Here is a 19,642-nt window from a genome sequence, read left to right on the forward strand (position 1 = left end):
GGCTAGACGTGGTGGCTCACGTCTGTAATCCCAGAACTTTGGGAGGCCAAGGTGGGCAGATCACCTGAGGTCAGGAGTTCAAGACCAGCCTGACCAACATGGTGAAATACCGTCTCTACCAAAAAAAAAAAATTAGCCAGATGTGGTGGTGGGTGCTTGTAAACCCAGCTACTCAGGAGGCTAAGGCAGGAGAATCGCTTGAACCCAGGAGGTGGAGATTGCAGAGAGCCGAGATTGCACTACTACACTCCAGCCTGGGTGACAAGAGCGAAACTGTCTCAAAAAACAAAACAAAACAAAACAAAACAAAACAAAAACAAATAGAATATGCACTCACATCCTACATCAATACTAACTTAAATGTAAAAAATAAAAAATAAAAATTTTTAACCTGTACACAAAAGACAATAATAAGCCAGGCTCAGTAGTACATGCCAATTGTCCCAGCTATTTGGGAGGCTAAGGCAGAAGTACCACTTGTGCCCAGGAATTCAAGGTTAGCTTGGGCAACATAGCAAGATCCTGTTTCTTAAAAAAAAAAAAAAAAAAAGACAAATGACATAATAGGAAAAAAAGACTTGCAACTCATACAAAGAGTTAATGTCCTAATAATTAAACAGGCCCTAGAATTCAATAAATAAAAGAGCAACAACCAAGAAAAATGGGCAAAAGGTATAAACAGACATTCACATAAAGGCAATGTAAACATAAGAAAAGCTTATAAGAAAGCTATTATTAGCACAAGAAAAGCTATTCAACCTCACTCCATAAAACCAAAAGGATAAATTTAAAATTACATACTGTCACTTATCAAACTGACAAAGATCTAAAAGTTTAACCAAAGTATGCCAGCCAAAGTGTATAGCAATAGGCACTCAAACAATTGCTGGAGGGAGGGTGAACTACTGAAAGCAAGTTGACAAAATACATAGAAATTACAAAGGCAAAAACTTTTGAACAGCATTTCTACTTTTGGGAATTAACACATATAAATACATTCCTGCACATGCAAAATAACATATGTCCAAGGTTATTATTCACTGCAGCATTTTTTTTATAATGAAAGATTCAAAATAACCTAAAAGTCTATCAATAGAAAGTTAATCATAAACACAAGCAAAGAAATACTACACAGCTATAAAAAACAAAGTGGAAGCTTCTATGTAATTATATATAAATACCTCTAAAACTTAATAAGCTACTTATAAAAGGTATAGAATTATGTGTATAGCAGGAGTCCCCAAATCCCCGGGCCACAAACTGGTACCCGTCCATGGCCTGTTAGGAACTGAGCTGTACAGCAGCAGGTGAGCAGCTGGCGGGCAAGCATTATGGCCTGAGCTCCAACTCCTGTCAGATCAGCAGCAGCATTAGATTCTCATAGGAGCACGAACCCTATTGTGAACTGCGCATGTGAGGGATCTAGGTCGCACGCTACTTATAAGAATCTAATGCCTGATGATGTGGAACAGTTTCATTCTGAAACCATCCATCCCTCCCAGGTCCATGGAAAAATTGTCTTCCATAAAGCAGGTCCCTGGTGCAAAAAAGGTTGGGGACCATTAATATATAGCATGCTACAATTAACGTAAAATAAGAAAATAAGTATTTATGTTTCTTTTCTTTTTTTTTTTTTAAGACAGTGTCTTGAGCCATCAACCAGGCTGGAGAGCAACAGTGTGATCATAGCTCACTGCAGCCTTGAACTCCCAGGCTCAAATGACTCTCCCATCTCAGCCTCCCAAGTAGCTGGGACCAGACGTGCACACCAACACACTTGGATAAACTTTAGATTTTTTTGTAGAGATGGGGTCTCACTTTGTTTTCCAGCTAGTCTTGAACTCCTGGGCTCAAGTGATCCTCCCACTTCTACCTCCCAAAGTGTTGGGATTACAGGCATGAGCCACCTCGCCCAGCCTATATTTTTTTACATATACATATAATAACTCTGGAAGGATACACAAGAAATTAACTAAAAACAGCAGTAGCCAATAGGGGAAAAAAAGTCAAGTAGCTGAGTAAAATGGCCTAAGGTAAAATTCCTTTTAATATATTACTTTTAATTCTCAAATAACGTGGTGTCATAAAAATTAAATACAATTTAAATCTAAAAGCATTTCTTACAAATCTTGGTGGAGGAACAGCCAGGTTCAAACTACTTAGTGAAACTTCCAATCCATTCTGGGCACATGCTACAAGACGCAAAGCAACAAAGAATTCCTAAGAAAGAAAAGTATGAATGTTAAGAGCATTCTCCCTCTACCTACCTACCTACCTGCACACATACGTACAATCTAAAAATATAAAACAATTCTTAATTACTACAGAGGTCTTATGTAGCAACAAGTAGCATATTTGCTTCAAAAATATCTTGCAGAAAAATCCCATTACAAAGATGTTCCTAATATTTATGAATCATTATTAATAATATAAATGGGAAAATACATACAGATAGTGGAAACCATACAGAATACTAATGTTTTAAATAATACTTAGGGCCAGGCACAGTGGCTCACACCTGTAGTAAGCTCAGCACTTTGGGAGGCCGAGGTGGGCAGATCACTTGAGGTCAGGAGTACGAGACCAGCCTGGCCAACCCGGAGAAACCCCGTCTCTACTAAAAACACAAAAATTAGCCAGGTGTGGTGGCATGCACCGGTAGACCCAGCTACTCAGGAGGCTGAGGCAGGAGAATCACTTGAACCTGGAAGGCAGAGGTTGCGGTGAGCTGAGATCGCACCACTGCACTCCAGCCTGGGTGACAGAGCGAGACTCTGTTTCAAAAAAAACAGACAAACCAAAAAAATACAAATAATATTTAATGATATTAAGAGATGTATTTTATCATTTAAATGAGAAAAAAAGAATTAGAGAAAAAGCCCAGAAGAAAATAATACCTAAAATGTTATGAAAAGTCATCTCTGGATTATGAGATTATAAATTTTGAAACTGGGATAGTAATTCAAATGACTTAATCACTGTGATTCCAGAAAAACTACAGAAAATAACTGTGCAACATCAAAAAAAATTACGTAACAGTTTAACTTCAAAATACTTATAAATCTCTCCCAAAAGTCCTTGGATTTTTAGCAGTTGAAGTCTTAGTCCAAAACTTAATAAATAAATGCAAAGAAGCTGAAGCAACTGGTTTTCAGCTGTTCTGAGTTAGTGTCTGGGAATAGACATGATAACAAAAGTCTTTACTCCAGTTACAATTTGTCCAACCTGTCAGTACCCTAGTATAGTTGCTGATGTAATCAACCCTTCCTACTTTTCTCAAATCCCGTACTCTCCCCTACACCCTTCATACCCAATTCATAACCCATTCTTACCACCTTGCAGATTGTCTGCTTTTTACAATCCCTTGCCTTCACTCAAGTCTTGAAAAAATGCTATTTCAAGATATCCCCTTTTCTTCTCATTCATTCCACAACCTTCTGCGCAATCTTCACTCAAGTCTTGAAAAAATGCTATTTCAAGATATCCCCTTTTCTTCTCATTCATTCCACAACCTTCTGCACAATCTGACTTCAACTCCTATGATTAGCTAGAAAAACTACCGCCTATGTCACAAATAATTTCCCAGCTACCAAAGAGCCCTAAAACAAACAAACAAACAAAAGCCTCATCCTGATTATTCTCTCTGCAGCCTGGGAAAGTATCCTCCTGGAAGCTCTCCTCCACCAAACAGCTTCACAAATCCCTCCCAGGTCTCTTCTGACCTTTCAAGTCTCTTCTGTTGGAGTCAATGTCTTCTCTAACTGCTGGTATTCTAAGTATTCTAACACGACCCTCTTTCTTTTCTCACTCTATTTGAGATTCAATTACTCTTAAGTAATCAAGTCTATTACCACAGTATGGATGGGCTATGAAGTGAAATAATTTTCCATTAAATTCTAGTTCTGCTACTTATAGTTGTGAGGCCATGGGCAAGCTAAAACCCTTCCATAAAAGGGGGGCTAATACCTACCTTGCAATGTATTATGAGCAACAAAATAAAAACCATGCTGCAGGAGGAAAGTGCCTAGTGTCATTTTTGTCACATGGAAATTCATTAAGTATTGGTTTCTTTTCTTTCATTCATATGCTAACTTAAAAATCCGTGCCAGGCAGGTGGCTTATACCTGCAATCCCAGCACTTTGGGAGGCCAAGGTAGGTGGATCACTCGAGGTCAGGAGTTTAAGACTTGCCTGGCCAATATAGTGAAACCCCATCTCTACTAAAAATACAAAAAAATAGCCGGGTGCGGAGGCATATGCCTGTAATCCCAGCTACTCAGGAGGCTGAGATGGGAGAATCACTTGAATCCTGGAGGCAGAGGTTGCAGTGAGCCAAGATCACGCCACTGTACTCCAGCCTAGGTGACAGAGCAAGGCTCTGTCTCAAACAAAACAAAACAAAACAAAACAAAAAACTATGCCTCCAATGGAAATTCAAAGTTTAACTGCAGACTCATAAATCCAGCCACCTGGAAGTAATAAGGCAACTCAAACTCAATATCCAAACTCCAAGAATTATAAGTAAAAAACTTATTTCACTGTAAAACCTTAAGACAGTGACCACATCTATCATGTTAACCTCTATATTTCTAAAACCTGGTTCATCATAGGTACTCAACAAATATTTGCTGACTGAGTACATGGCACCTAGGTGGGCCCATACGAATTTTGTTTTCCTATGCCTCCAATATACCAAGTAGCCCTTCTACACAGAGACTCGAATGGGGACTACAATCTAGCCCTGAAATCTTAATTAAAAGACTGGATATTCTGACCCTCTCATCAAATTTCTCCAATATCTGGCTTTGATCCTGCTTCAGCTATGCTGGGGGTGGGGAGGAGGCCTAACTTTGAGTAGCGGCACTGAGCAAACTTGGAATTCAATCCTTATACAACTCTGAAATCCATCCCCAACAATCAGAACTTCAGAGTACACTGATGGTATTCAACACCCTTGGACATAACCACTTTTATGTTTTCTGGTCAAGAATTTAATTCTGGTTTATAAACCATTTTTTGGTTTATATATCAGGGGTAAGACCTAGACAAGAATACTCACATCTCACATGTGACTAACCAAGAGCTTCCTTTCAAATCTTCAAATCTACTAGACAATACCATCTTAACACTTACTTAGTAACATTTACTTTTACTATAACACTATGTAACTAGGAAAATTAATTAAAGAGCAAAGTCTCTCTGAAAGACAGAAAAATAAACTCCAGGAGAACAATGTCACCAAACTAACACTAACTATTAAGACTTCTATTAACAACTAGTGACTGGAAATACTTTCATTGTTACACACTTGCCCTAGGCAAAACCCTAATGCTGGTAAAAACCAATTCTTAGCTTCAAAATACAAAAAACCCCTGCTGGCTATTTTTTATTTTGAATCACTCAAAAAAAAAAAAAATCATATGAATATCTGAAACTTACTTGTTTGTTCAGGATACCTTTGCCATCTGTGTCGGCTAAATCCCAAATCTGAAATTTAGGGGGAAAATATCAATGTATATTTTAAAAGTCATCTGAATGATAAATGAAATCTCTGCTATTTACAACCTCATGCTCTCTGGTAATCAGATACAAGAATCATAGAATTAAGAGTAGAAAGAAATCTTAAAGATTATTTAGTGCAAGCTTGTCCAACTTGCAGCCCACAGGCCACATGCAGCCCAAGACAGCTTTGAACGTGGCCCAACACAAATTCATAAACTTTCTTTAATAAATTAAGAGGGTTTTTAAATGATTTTTTGTTGTTGTTGTTGCTCATCAGCTATTATTAGTGTTAATGTATTTTATGTGTGGCCCAAGACAATTCTTCTTTCAATGTGGCCCAGGGAAGTCAAAAGATTGGGCACCCCTGATTTAGTGCAACCCTTCACAAAGATACTACGGCCCAATAAGAGTAAGTGACTTGGCTCAAGAACATTTAAGTCACCAGGGAAAGAAGTGAAACCTAAGTTCTAACTTCCAGTCACATGCCTTTTTCACTAATCCAAGTTCTAACTCTGACACCAATGCTCTTTCTACTAGAATGTACATACTATTCTTGATTTTGGATCCTTAAGATATTCTTTTCTATGTGCAAGTTGAGATGATTAATGTTTATTTGTGAATAATTAAATTATTAATAGTGATTATTTTTCAGGATTTTGAATATATATCAATATCATGTATAAGGAGTAGACAGGAGAGGGGCTTTCCATCTCTTTGTGCTCTTTTTAAAGCCTCTCATCCCCCACTCTATTCACCACACATTAAACAGAGACAGTTATAACAGAGGAAGTACGGATAGAGCCAAGTTTGAGTGTGTGGCAAGATTCCCAGTCTTCACTGTTTCTCCCCACCAAATGTCCTTATTACTTCCTCATTTTATCCTATTAAAAAGTAGTTTGTTTCTAAAAATCTGAAAAACACCTTACTTTTCAAGAGGGTAAATCACTACGCTACAAATTCCCTTCATCCTATTATTAAAATGGTTTCTATGACTGGGTTCTAACTTCTAAATTTCTTGATGGTGTCTTTCTAAATTTGAATCCAGTTCATCTATACTACATATTCCTTACAAACTCATAATCTAGTTATAATGAACAAACACTACCTTTCCAAGTATCAAGTCTGGAAGCCCTGATTTTTTCAGGAAAGCAGCAGCATCAGAAGCAAACACCCTTCCAGTATTGCCTGTATCAACCTGAAAAGATACAAATCCATAAGTTAACAACAAAATACAAAGGCAAAATTATCACCATTTACCTGCCTTCCATCCCTGTGATTTGGGACCTGGCTTTTGCATAAAGGAACAAGAATCCTTTGACTACCATGGGTCAAAGAGTATGTGGAGAGACATATGAGTAGAGTACTATATAGACAGCACTAGAAATTTACAAGTGTTTTTTTAATCATGCCCTACTATACAAATGAGAAAAGTGAAGCTCAGAGGATGTCAAAGCAAATTCGTGGAGTTGTAACATCAACACATATCTTCTATAGCTATCATTTAAATTCCAATTAAATGGCACTAGGAAGAAAAGGGAAGCACTTCCTACAGAGGTCTTTTGACAAATAGGAATAGTTGCACATGTTACACGTGCCTCTTCAAACATCTTTCAATAATCAACTTTCACTTTTATACCTACTCTTAGGAACTGCAGCACTTTAAAACAAATCAAAGCAACAGCAGCTCTAAAACCAGCAGTGATTCCATAACAAACTTGAAGAAACATTTTTAAAGCTGTTAAGTTCCTAAAACATATTAGGGAACATATCATTTTAACTAACCGGGGACTTTCCTTTAAGACAGAATGAGGTCACAAGAACAGAAAAAAACCAAAAAACAAAAAACAGGGGAAAAAAAAAAAAAAACACCTCATTTTTGTAAAGATTTCCTAAAGTTCCATTTGTAAAAATAAAAAGTACATTTTAAAAAGTCATGGGAAAGGTAACAGGATACTAGTATACTTGTGAGATATGTTTTTCCAGTTCAGTTAAAAGATTAAGTTTACTGTAAACATATACTGTACAAAGCATTCTGGACAGTCCAATCCTAGCAAAGAAGCAAAATGGAAAACCTTTCTTTCAAGTGGTAGAACATGGGAAAAATCAAGCACTCGGCAAAGAAAAACATGGCCTAATCCTTCAAATCTGGAATAAGGGGAAGTAGAAGGGTTGGGAAACCTGCCTGTAGAATTCTCCAGAACTCCTTTTCTTTGCCTGCTTCCTGATCAGCATGGAAAACAAATATCCATACCCAACATAACCTATTAAATATAGAAGCATTCAGGGGAAACATCGTTCAAACTCTATGAAATAATTATGTATCGTATCCCAATAAAGAATTTTACTATATTCCATTCTTTTGGTTATCCTAATAATATAAACATTTAGTCTTTGTCATCTATAGGCAGTTTCTGAGGTATTCTGATGCTTGCCTAAAGGCTCTGCCATAGGCAAGGCCAGAAGCTATAGGCCAGAAGCTGATATATCTTCAACAAAGAGTCTTAGAGCCTCATGAAAACGACTATACTTTTGATATAGTCTGAATTATTAGCATTTCAAAAAGTGGATTTTTGGATAAAGACTTCTCAGCTGACATCACACGACTTTCAGACCATATTGGTAGATGAAGTCAGGATTTCCAGGACTCTTTTCAGTCTGGAAGAAGATGTACTTCAGAAAAGCAGACTTCCAATCCAAGATTCAGCTGAACAAGAATTACACAGGACTGAATGAACTGTTGAGGAAAATTTAATTATGGTTATTTACTTGGAATACTGTTGGTATTATTATAATGTTCTATTTTTTAGTAGCTATGTACATAAGCCCTTTCTGAGACCCTCAACTTAGTAGCCTCTGCTTTTGTAAACCGAATGAAATAGTTTTCTTTTTTTTTTCTCTTATACTTTAAGTTCTAGGGTACATGTGCACAACGTGCAGGTTTGTTACGTATGTATACATGTGCCATGCTGGTGTGCTGCACCCATTAACTCGTCCTTTACATTAGGTATATCTCCTAATGCTATCTCTCCCCCTGCCTCCACCCCACAACAGGCCCCAGTGTGTGATATTCCCCACCCTGTGTCCAAGTGTTCTCTTGCTCAATTCCCACCTATGAGTGAGAACATGCGGTGTTGGGTTTTCTGTTCTTGGAATAGTTTGCTCAGAATGATGGTTTCCAGCTTCATGCACATCCCTACAAAGGACATGAACTCATCCCTTTTTATGGCTGCATGGTATTCCATGGTGTACATGTGCCACATTTTCTTAATCCAGTCTATCATTAATGGACATTGGGGTTAGTTCCAACTCTCTGCTACTGCAAATAGTGCCACAATAAACATACGTGTTCATGTGTCTTTATGGCAGCATGATATATAATCCTTTGGGTATATACCGAGTAATGGGATGGCTGGGTCAAATGGTATTTCTAGTTCTAGATCCTTGAGGAATCGCCACACTGTCTTCCTCAATGGTTGAACTAGTTTACACTCCCACCAACAGGGTAAAAGTGTTCCTATTTCTCCACATCCTCTCCAGCACCTGTTGTTTCCTGACTTTTTAATGATCGCCATTCTAACTGGTGTGAGATGGTAGCTCATTGTGGTTTTGATTTGCATTTCTCTGATGGCGAGTGATGATGAGCATTTTTTCACGTGTCTGTTGGCTGCATAAATATCTTCTTTTGAGAAGTGTCTGTTCATATCCTTCAACCACTTTTTGATGGGGTTTTTTTTCCTTGTAAATTTGTTTGAGTTCTTTGTAGGTTCTGGATATTAGCCCTTTGTCAGATGGATAAGATTGTAAAAATTTTCTCCCATTCTGTAGGTTGCCTGTTCACTCTGACGGTAGTTTCTTTTGCTGTGCAGAAGCTCTTTCGTTTAATTAGATCCCATTTGTTTATTTTGGCTTTTGTTGCCGTTGCTTTTGGTGTTTTAGTCATGAAGTTCTTGCCCTTGCCTATGTCCTGAATGGTATTGCCTAGGTTTTATTCTAGGGTTTTTATGGTTTTAGGTCTAACATTTAAGTCTTTAATCCACGTTGAATTAATTTTTGTGTAAGGAAGGTGTAAGGTGTAAGGAAGGGATCCAGTTTCAGCTTTCTGCATATGGCTAGCCAGTTTTCCCAGCACCATTTATTAAATAGGGAATCCTTTCCCCATTTCTTTTTGTCACATTTGTCAAAGATCAGATGGTTGTAGATGTGTGATATTATTTCTGAGGGCTCTGTTCTGTTCCATTGGTCTATATCTCTGTTTTGGTTACTGTAGCCTTGCAGTATAGTTTGAAGTCAGGTAGCATGATGCCTCCAGCTTTGTTCTTTTGGCTTAGGACTGTCTTGGCAATGCGGGCTCTTTTTTGGTTCCATATGAACTTTAAAGTATTTTTTTTCCAATTCTGTGAGGAAAGTCATTGGTAGCTTAATGGGGATGACATTGAATCTATAAATTACCTTGGGCAGTATGGCCATTTTCATGATATTGATTCTTCCTATCCATGAGTATGGAATGTTCTTCCATTTGTTTGTGTCTTCTTTTATTTCATTGAGCAGTGGTTTGTAGTTCTCCTTCAAGAGGTCCTTCACAACCCTTGTAAGTTGGATTCCTAGGTATTTCATTCTCTTTGAAGCAATTGTGAATGGGAGTTCATTCATGATTTGGCTCTCTGTTTGTCTGTTATTGGTGTATAAGAATGGTTGTGATTTTTGCACATTGATTTTATATCCTGCGACTTTGCTGAAGTTGCTCATCAACTTAAGGAGATTTTGGGCTGAGACGATGGGGTTTTCTAAATATACAATCATGTCATCTGCAAACAGGGACAATTTGACTTCCTCTTTTCCTAATTGAATACCCTTTATTTCTTTCTCCTGCCTGAATGCCCTGGCCAGAACTTCCAAAACTATGTTGAATAGGAGTGGTGAGAGAGGGCATCCCTGTCTTGTGCCAGTTTTCAAAGGGAATGCTTCCAGTTTTTGCCCATTCAGTATGATATTGGCTGTGGGTTTGTCATAAATAGCTCTTATTATTTTGAGATACATCCCATCAATACCTAGTTTATTAAGAGTTTTTAGCATGAAGGGCTGTTGAATTTTGTCAAAGGCCTTTTCTGCATCTATTGAGATAATCATGTGGTTTTTGTCTTTGGTTCCGTTTATGTGATGGATTATGTTTATTGATTTGCGTATGTTGAACCAGCCTTGCATCCCAGGCATGAAGCCAACTTGTTCGTGGTGGATAAGCTTTTTGATGCGCTGCTGAATTTGGTTTGCCAGTATTTTATTGAGGATTTTTGCATCGATGTTCATCAGGGATATTGGTCTAAAATTCTCTTTTTTTGTTGTGTCTCTGCCAGGCTTTGGTATCAGAATGATGCTGGCCTCATAAAATGAGTTAGGAAGGATTCTCTCTTTTTCTATTGATTGGAATAGTTTCAGAAGGAACGGTACCAGCTCCTCTTTGTACCTCTGGTAGAATTTGCTGTGAATCCATCTGGTCCTGGACTTTTTTTAGTTAGTAGGTTATTAATTATTGCCTCTATTTCAGAGCCTGTTATTGGTCTATTCAGGGTTTCATCTTCTTCCTGGTTTAGTCTTGGGAGGGTGTATGTGTCCATTTCTTCTAGATCTTCTAGTTTATTTGCATAGAGGTGTTTATAGTATTCTCTGATGGTAGTTTGTATTTCTGTGGGAAAGGCGGTGATATCCCCTTTATCATTTTTTATTGCGTCTATTTGATTCTTCTCTCTTTTCTTCTTTATTAGTCTTGCTAGCAGTCTATCAATTTTGTTGATCTTTTCAAAAAACCAGCTCCTGGATTCATTGATGTTTTTGAAGGGTTTTTTATATCTCCTTCAGTTCTGCTCTGATCTTAGTTATTTCTTGCCTTCTGCTAGCTTTTGAATATGTTTGCTCTTGCTTCTCTAGTTCTTTTAATTGTGATGCTAGGTTGTCAATTTTAGATCTTTCCTGCTTTCTCTTGTGGGCATTTAGTGCTATAAATTTCCCTCTACACACTGCTTTAAATGTGTCCCAGAGATTCTGGTATGTTGTGTCTTTGTTCTCACTGGTTTCAAAGAACATCTTTATTTCTGCCTTTATTTCGTTATGTACCCAGTAGTCATTCAGAAGCAGGTTGTTCAGTTTCCATGTAGTTGAGCGGTTTTGAGTGAGTTTCTTAATCCTGAGTTCTAATTTGATTGCACTGTGGTCTGAGAGACAGTTTGTTATAATTTCTGTTCTTTTACATTTACTGAGGAGTGCTTTACTTCCAACTATGGGGACAGTTTTGGAATGAGTGTGATGTGATGCTGAGAAGAACGTATATTCTGTTGATTTGGGGTGGAGAGTTCTGTAGATGTCTATCAGGTCCGCTTGGTGCAGAGCTGAGTTCAATTCCTGGGTATCTTTGTTAACTTTCTGTCTCATTGATCTATCTAATGTAGACAGTGGGGTGTTAAAAGTCTCCAATTATTATTGTGTGGAAGTCTCAGTCTCTTTGTAGGTCTCTAAGGACTTGCTTTATGAATCTGGGTACTCCTGTATTGGTGCATATATATTTACGATAGTTAGCTCTTCTTGTTGAATTCATCCCTTTACCACCATGTAATGGCCTTCTTTATCTCTTCTGATCTTTGTTGGTTTAAAGTCTGCTTTATTAGAGGTTAGGATTGCATCCCCTGCTTTTTATTGTTTGCTTCCATTTGCTTGGTAGATCTTTCTCCATCCCTTTATTTTGAGCCTATGTGTGTCTCTGCACATTACATGGGTCTCCTGAATATAGCACATTGATGGGTCTTGACTCTTTATCCAATTTGTCAGCCTGTGTCTTTTAATTGGAGCATTTGGCCCATTTACATTTAAGGTTAATATTGTTATATATAAATTTGATCCTGTCATTATGATGTTTGCTGGTTATTTTGCTCATCAGTTGATGCAGTTTCTTCCTAGCATCAATGCTCTTTACAATTTGGCATGTTTTTGCAGTGGCTGGTACCGGTTATTCCTTTCCATGTTTAGTGCTTCTTCAGGAGCTCTTGTAAGGCAGGCCTGGTGGTGACAAAATCTCTCAGCATTTGCTTGTCTGTAAAGGATTTTATTTCTCCTTTACTTATGAAACTTAGTTTGGCTGGATATGAAATTCTGGGTTGAAAATTCGTTTCTTTAAGAACGTTGAATATTGGCCCCCACTCTCTTCTGGCTTGTTGAGTTTCTGCCAAGAGATCCGCTTTTAGTCTGATGGGCTTCCCTTTGTGGGTAACCCGACCTTTCTCTCTGGCTGCCCTTAACATTTTTTCCTTCATTTCAACTTTGATGAATCTGACAATTATGTGTCTTGGAGTTGCTCTTCTCGAGGAGTATCTCTGTGGAATTCTCTGTATTTCCTGAATTTGAATGTTGGCCTGCCTTGCTAGGTTGGGGAAGTTCTCCTGGATAACATCCTGAAGAGTGTTTCCCAACTTGGTTCCATTCTCCCCTTCACTTTCAGGTAGACCAATCAGACGTAGATTGGTCTTTTCACATGGTCCCATATTTCTTGGAGGCTTTGTTCATTTCTTTTTACTCTTTTTCCTCTAAACTTCTCTTCTTGCTTCATTTCATTCATTTGATCTTCAATCACTGATTCCCTTTATTTCACTTGATCTTCAATCACTGATTCCCTTTCTTCCACTTGATCAAATTGGCTACTGAAGCTTGCGCATGCATCACGTAGTTCTTGTGCCATGGTTTTCAGTTCCATCAGTCATACGCTGTTTATTCTAATTAGCCATTCGTCTAATCTTTTTTCAAGGTTTTTAGCTTCTTTGCGATGGGTTCGAACATCCTCCTTTAGCTTGGAGAAGTCTGTTATTACCGATCGTCTGAAGCCTACTTCTGTCAACTTGTCAAAGTCATTCTCCATCCAGCTTTGTTCCATTGTTGGCAAGGTGCTGTGTTCCTTTGGAGAAGCAGAGAGGTACTCTGATTTTTAGAATTTTCAATTTTTCTGCTCTGGTTTCTCCCCATCAATAGTATCGGATTCTCACTGACCCCTCAGAATTCAAAGACAAATACTTGTATGGAATGTTTCTACGCTTTATAGCAATATAGTTATTACATGGGTTCAACAACAATTTGTTTTTCTTCTTATCAGGATGTAATTGGATAAGTCAATAGTGTAAAACAAGGCCATTATTTGAGAATGACTTCTTTTACTGAAACAAAACAAAGATTAAAGAACAAGTACTGACTTTATGTGACACCAACATCATAAAGATCTCCCAAGAAAACTGGGCTGCTACCTGGTTTACAAGATCCCAGCCTCACAGGTAGTAAAGTAAGGTCACTTACCAACAGGCTAGGAACCTTAGCAAATCTGGGAAACCACAAGATGAAATAAATTCACTCATATTTATATGTACTGAAGGTGAAATATGGTAGAGAGAATTTCTAAGGTTTGGAGCATAGCCTTAAAATAGAAGAACAAATATAACAGGGGCGTTAAAAAGTACAGTCTGAGATCCTTGATATTTTTCAGGCAGAAATTATTCTCTGACCTTAGAAGGTGCTAAATAGTTTATAGCTCTTGATTTGCAAGTCAAAACCAAAGAGGCCTATAATGTTTAATTAATACTTGCTGAAACTATGTAAATAGTCAGGCCAAATATAATGAAACCAGCCTTTTCTGTGATCATAATCATAAGGTAGGGAGACTATTAGAAAAAATAATCTGATACTTGAAATTGGGCAAATAAGATTGTCTACACCTTCAAGAAATTATCATCTGATCTATGGTATGCACCCTTGATGACTTTCTACTGTCTAGACTGCTTTATACTCTGTAGAGGTAGAGGTTAATAGAAACTGATAGCAATGCAAGTGACTCCCGTCCATACCAATCCGTACCAACACAAATGAATACTGTCTGGTGAAGTATGTAAATCTCTATAACTCATATTCCCATTTTTTTTTTTTTTTCTGAGATGGCGTTTCACTCTTTTTGCACAGGCTGGAGTGCAATGGCGCAATCTCAGCTCACTGAAACTTCGCCTCCCAGGTTCAAGTAATTCTCCTGCCTTAGCCTCCCGAGTAGCTGGGATTATAGGCATGCACCACCAAACCCAGCTAATTTTGTATTTTAGTAGAGACAGGGTTTCACCATGTTGGCCAGCCCGGTCTTGAACTCCTGAACTCAGGTAATCCACCCACCTCGGCCTCCCAAATTGCTGGGATTACAGGTGTGAGCCACCGTGCCCAGCCATATTCCCATTTTTATATCTGACCAGAGGCTGTATATCTGTGCTAATTAACCAGTAATTAATGAGTTGAATAAAATCTGTGATACATGCTCATTATATATTTGTATAAAAGTCATGTTTTTCACTTTGTGAAAATTATACTTAATAAGTCTTAAAAACAACATAGAAGTTATTTGTATTTGTCTTAAGAATTTGGAACATTTATATCTGAATAAATCTATCAAATATATAAATTTTCAACATAGATATTTAAGACAACTAAGTACCTGGACTTAATTATCTTTCCTTCATTTCTCTGGAAGCTTGTCAAATGCATTAAGTACTCAAAGTAGGAGGCTGTAAACAAGAAGCTGGAAACAAGACATGCCAAATTTATCGAGCTAGCTGGTAATCTATAGGCATACAATCAAGAGTTGACAGTATACTTGATGTTCAATCTAGGCAAACAATGAAACAAAAATCTTACCTGTCTATAGTATTTTTCATATACAGGATTCCCACTTGATAACTGAAATAAACAAATTAATAAAAATTAGATGCTATTCATTAACTTCTATTAACATATTTTTGCATTCATTCAACAGATAAGAAACAAAGGTGAATAAGATAAAATATCCTTGATTTCAGGGGTTAGGTTTTGTTTCTTCTTGGGGGGCGTGAGAGAGAAAACAGATAAAGATAGTCACATGGGTTACTAAAAATCAGGTAGACAAGAAATGAAACAAGAATCTTAAATTTTGTTTTTGATATCAATACTTCTCTTCATCTAAAATTTTACCCAGAAACCCAATATGTAACAAATTAAGAATGAAATGCTTTCGCTAAAGCCAGCTGTGAGAGGCCCAAATCCCCAAGAATTCAGCCTCTACCCAAGTACCTATGAATACATTTCAAAAACCACTTCAATAAAACAATTAAATGAATATACAAACTGACGTACAGAAAGAGGATAAGTGATGTTATCAGATATGAACTGCTTGCAGAAAGGCAGTTCCATTAAATTCACACTACAGTTCAAAGAGTTCCTTGGTCAGTTTAGGAACAAACTCATCTGAAATTCAATGTTTGAAGGACCGACTGGGCGCAGTGGCTCACACCAGTAATCCCAGCACTTTGGGAGGCTAAGGCAGGAGGACTGCTTGAACCTAAGAGTTTGAGACCAGCCTGAGCATCACAGTGAGACCTCGCCTTTACAAATAATTTAAAAACTGGCCAGGTGTGGTTGCACATGTCTATGGTCCCATCTACTTGGGAGGCTGAGGTGGGAGAATTGCCTGAGCCCAGGCAGCTGAGGCTGCAGTGAGCTGTGACTACACCACTGTACTCCTGGGTGACAGACTGAGACCCTGTTTCAAAAAAGAAAAAAGAGTTTGAAGGATCAAGTTTGCCTCCACATGAATGTGTAAGAGTGTTCTGGGATCAGGATGGGAATCCAGGAAGGCTTCATGGGGTGACATCAGAGCAGGAACTTGAGGTATGGGGAAGATGGGGAGAGGGTGATTCTACACAGAGATAGCAGCACGCACAAAGGCATGAGATCAACAGAAAACTCAGTTACGTCTAAAAAGAACAGCAAGAAGTTCCGAATGATAAGAGGGATAGGGAGATAAGATTATAAAGTTTTGTAGAAGACAACTTATGAAGGGTTTCATCTGCCATCGTTGAGTAAAAAAAAAATGAAGTCGCCCAGGCTGGAGTACAGTGGCATGGCACGATCTAGGCTCACTGCAACCTCTGCCTCCTAGGTTCAAGCGATTCTCCTGCCTCAGCCTCCCAAATAGCTGGCATTACAGGCGTGCACCACCACGCCTGGCTAATTTTGTATTTTTAGTAGAGATGGGGGTTCACCATGTTGTCTAGGCTGGTCTCAAACTTCTGACCTCAAGTGATCCACCCGCCTTGGCTTCCCAAAGTGCTGGGATTACAAGCATCAGCCACCACAACCAGCCTTAGGAAGTAATTTTAATGGTTTGGTTGAGGAGCTGAACATTGACAATGGCAGAAAAGAAGGGTATGACTTGAAAAAAAGTTTGTAACATAGATTTGACAGGACTTATTAAGTGGATGAGGGGGAAGGAAAGCATAATTTTAAATATATATAAAATGTGTACACACACACACAGTTTCCCTTTCCACAGTTTTAGTTACCCTCAGTCAATTGCCGTCAGAAAATATTAAATGAAAAATTCCAGAAATAAACATTTCATAACTTTTAAATTGTACATCATTCCAAGTAGCATGATGAAATCTCATGCCATCCCACCCAGGACATGAATTCCTTTGTCCAGGGCATCTACTCTGTATACGGTATCTGCCCATTAGTCACTTCGTAGCCGACTCAGTTATCAGGCTGACAGATCACAAAAAGGATGAGTATGGTACAATAAGATATGTTGAGAGAGACAGAAACCACCTTCACATAACTTTTATTATAGCATATTGTTATAATTGTTCTATTTCACTATTAGTAGTTGTTGTTAATCTTACTGTGCCTAATTTATAAATTAAACTTTATCACAGGCATGACATACACACAGAGACAGATATATACTCGAACTCAAGACTGCAACGTGTGTGTGTGTGTGTGTGTGTGTGTGTGTGTGTGTGTGTGTGTGTGTCCTACTGGTTCAGTTTTTCTGAAGAACCCTAATACATCCAGTCTCAGAGACGTTACCTGTTCAGGCTTTTAAAAGGCAGAGTCAGCCAGGCATGGTGGCGCGTGCCTGTAATCCCAGTACTTTGGGAGGCCGAGGCAGGCAGATCATGAGGTGAGGAGATCGAGACTATCTTGGCCAACACGGTGAAATCCCGTCTCTACTAAAAATACAAAAAATTAGCTGGGCATGGTGGCGCATGCCTATAATCCCAGCTACGTGGAAAGCTGAGGCAGGGGAACTGCCTGAACCCTGGAGGTGGAGGCTGCAGTGAGCTGAGATCACGCCATTGCACTCCAGCCTAGCAAAAGAGCAAGACTCCATCAAAAAAAAAAAAAAGGAAAGAGAAAAGAAAAAGCAGAGTCAGACGGACGCAGTGGTTCACGCCTGTAATCCCAGCAGGGGATGTGGGAAGCTACGCCAGGAGGATTGCTTCAATCTAGGAGATTGAGATCAGCCTGGGCAATGTAGAGAAACACCGTCTCCACCAAAAATGCAAAAACTAGTCGGGCATGGTGGCACACGTATATAGTCCCAGCTACTCAGGAGGTTGAGGCAGGAGGACTGCTTGAGCCACGGAGGTCAAAGCTATAGTGAGCTGTGATTGTGCTGCTGCACTCTAGCCTGGGCAACAGAGTGAGACCCTGTCTCTTAACAAAAAAGTCAGAGTCAGGACTTATGTGTCCCACTCCTAGCTCTGTGCTGCTTCCCATATGCCCTGGTATGCCCAGGAAAATCTTGATTTACAATCATTGTCCCAGCATCCCATTCAGCTTACCATGTGTCTCTGATTTACCATTTTTAAAAAGAAACTTTTTATTGGGCCAGGTGTAGTCGCTCGCGCCTGTAATCTCAGCACTTTGGGAGGCCGAGGCAGGAGGATTGCTTGAAACCAGGAGTTTGAAACCAATCTAGGCAACACAGCGAGACCCTGTCTCCATTTAAAAAATTTTTTAAATAAAAAATTAAATAACATTTTAAATTTTAAAGAAACTATTAACAATCATTATATCAAAATACACTAAAACCAGAATGGATTTTGTATCTCTACTGTATATATCTAGTTTCTGGCCAAGTTATCAGCTAGTAGTGTGTAAGTGCTTTCACCACATGAACAAGTGATGAAATCTGAAAGAGAAGTAGTGATAATTCCATCTTTCTTGTTCTGATTCTTTACAGATTCAACAAAACTTCTTTGCAAGGGAAGCAAATAGACTTACTGAAAAGTATCCTCAGACTTAAGCAACCATAGGTAATTAACTCTCTATGGTCTTGCAAAATATTAGGAGAAATATTTGACACTGGTGCTCCTGTTGGTTATCTGGTATGCCAGGCAGTGCAGTGGCATGTACAGTGACCACAAGACACGCTAGGCCACCAGCTGGCTAAGTCAGTGGGAAATCGCAGGCTGGGTGCAAATGAAGTATGTGCAAAGTCAGTAGTCTGAAAACTTTTAGATGGTTTTATCATTTATTATATTGTGTAAGTCTACAACTGTTTATTTTGTTGTTTGGTAACCATTTTATTATCTCATAAGCCTTTTCAGGAGCAATGGGCTATAAAGCCATCACTGTATCCAATAAAAACTCAGTTCTAAATTTTCATTTCTCCGGAAAATGGATGGGCAGACAATTTGCATAAAACCACTGAAGTAGTTTCCATTTATCATGGGAGCTCTAGTGACATCACTATTAATAAGTAAGATTCAAACATCAACATTTATAAATGTTTTCATATTCCCAGAGTTACATTTTTAAGGATAAGACTGATATTGAATACAACAAAATAGTGCAACAGAGCAATATGTGTGTTCTCCTTGCAACCTGTCATTGGACTTTCGAGGCTAGTACTTTTAAAAACCTACTTTATAAATTCAATCAATGTTTCAATAGTGAGTCTTTTTAAACATAAGTCCTCCAGAAATTGGTTGCATCCCGTTCAAAATCAGTTGAAAACCTTTGATCGAAATTAAAGTTTAGTGAGCTGGGCATGGTGGCGCACACCTGTAGTCCCAGCTATTTGGGAGGCTGGAATGGGAGGATCACTTGAGCCCAGGAATTCATGACCAACCTGGGCAACATACTGAGACATCATCTCTTTAAAAAAACAAACAAACAAACAAAAACAAGTTTAATGAATAAAGCTCCAGAAAACCTTCAGCTTTTGAAGCTTTTGGCAAATACCAATTATCATCAACAAAGTCTGCCAGGATACTGAAATATATCCTTCAAACAAGGAAGAACCTAACAAATT

The 19,642-nt window shown here is 38.4% G+C and overlaps 1 protein-coding gene across 1 annotated transcript in view; it reads right to left on the reverse strand.

The window, feature by feature from the left end:
• Nucleotides 1-19,642, reverse strand: part of EPS15 (epidermal growth factor receptor pathway substrate 15) — a 162,046-nt gene that overhangs the window by 106,588 nt on the left and 35,816 nt on the right. Inside the window, exons 2-5 of the mRNA XM_025397201.1 lie at nucleotides 15,202-15,243; nucleotides 6,608-6,697; nucleotides 5,440-5,487; nucleotides 2,125-2,220 (exon numbers count right to left, since the gene is read on the reverse strand). Of these exons, the coding sequence (XP_025252986.1) occupies nucleotides 2,125-2,220; nucleotides 5,440-5,487; nucleotides 6,608-6,697; nucleotides 15,202-15,243 (276 nt within the window). The remainder of the gene's footprint in view (nucleotides 1-2,124; nucleotides 2,221-5,439; nucleotides 5,488-6,607; nucleotides 6,698-15,201; nucleotides 15,244-19,642) is intronic.

Source organism: Theropithecus gelada, chromosome 1 (assembly GCF_003255815.1).
Source record: "Theropithecus gelada isolate Dixy chromosome 1, Tgel_1.0, whole genome shotgun sequence".
In the NCBI taxonomy this organism is placed as follows: domain Eukaryota; kingdom Metazoa; phylum Chordata; class Mammalia; order Primates; family Cercopithecidae; genus Theropithecus; species Theropithecus gelada.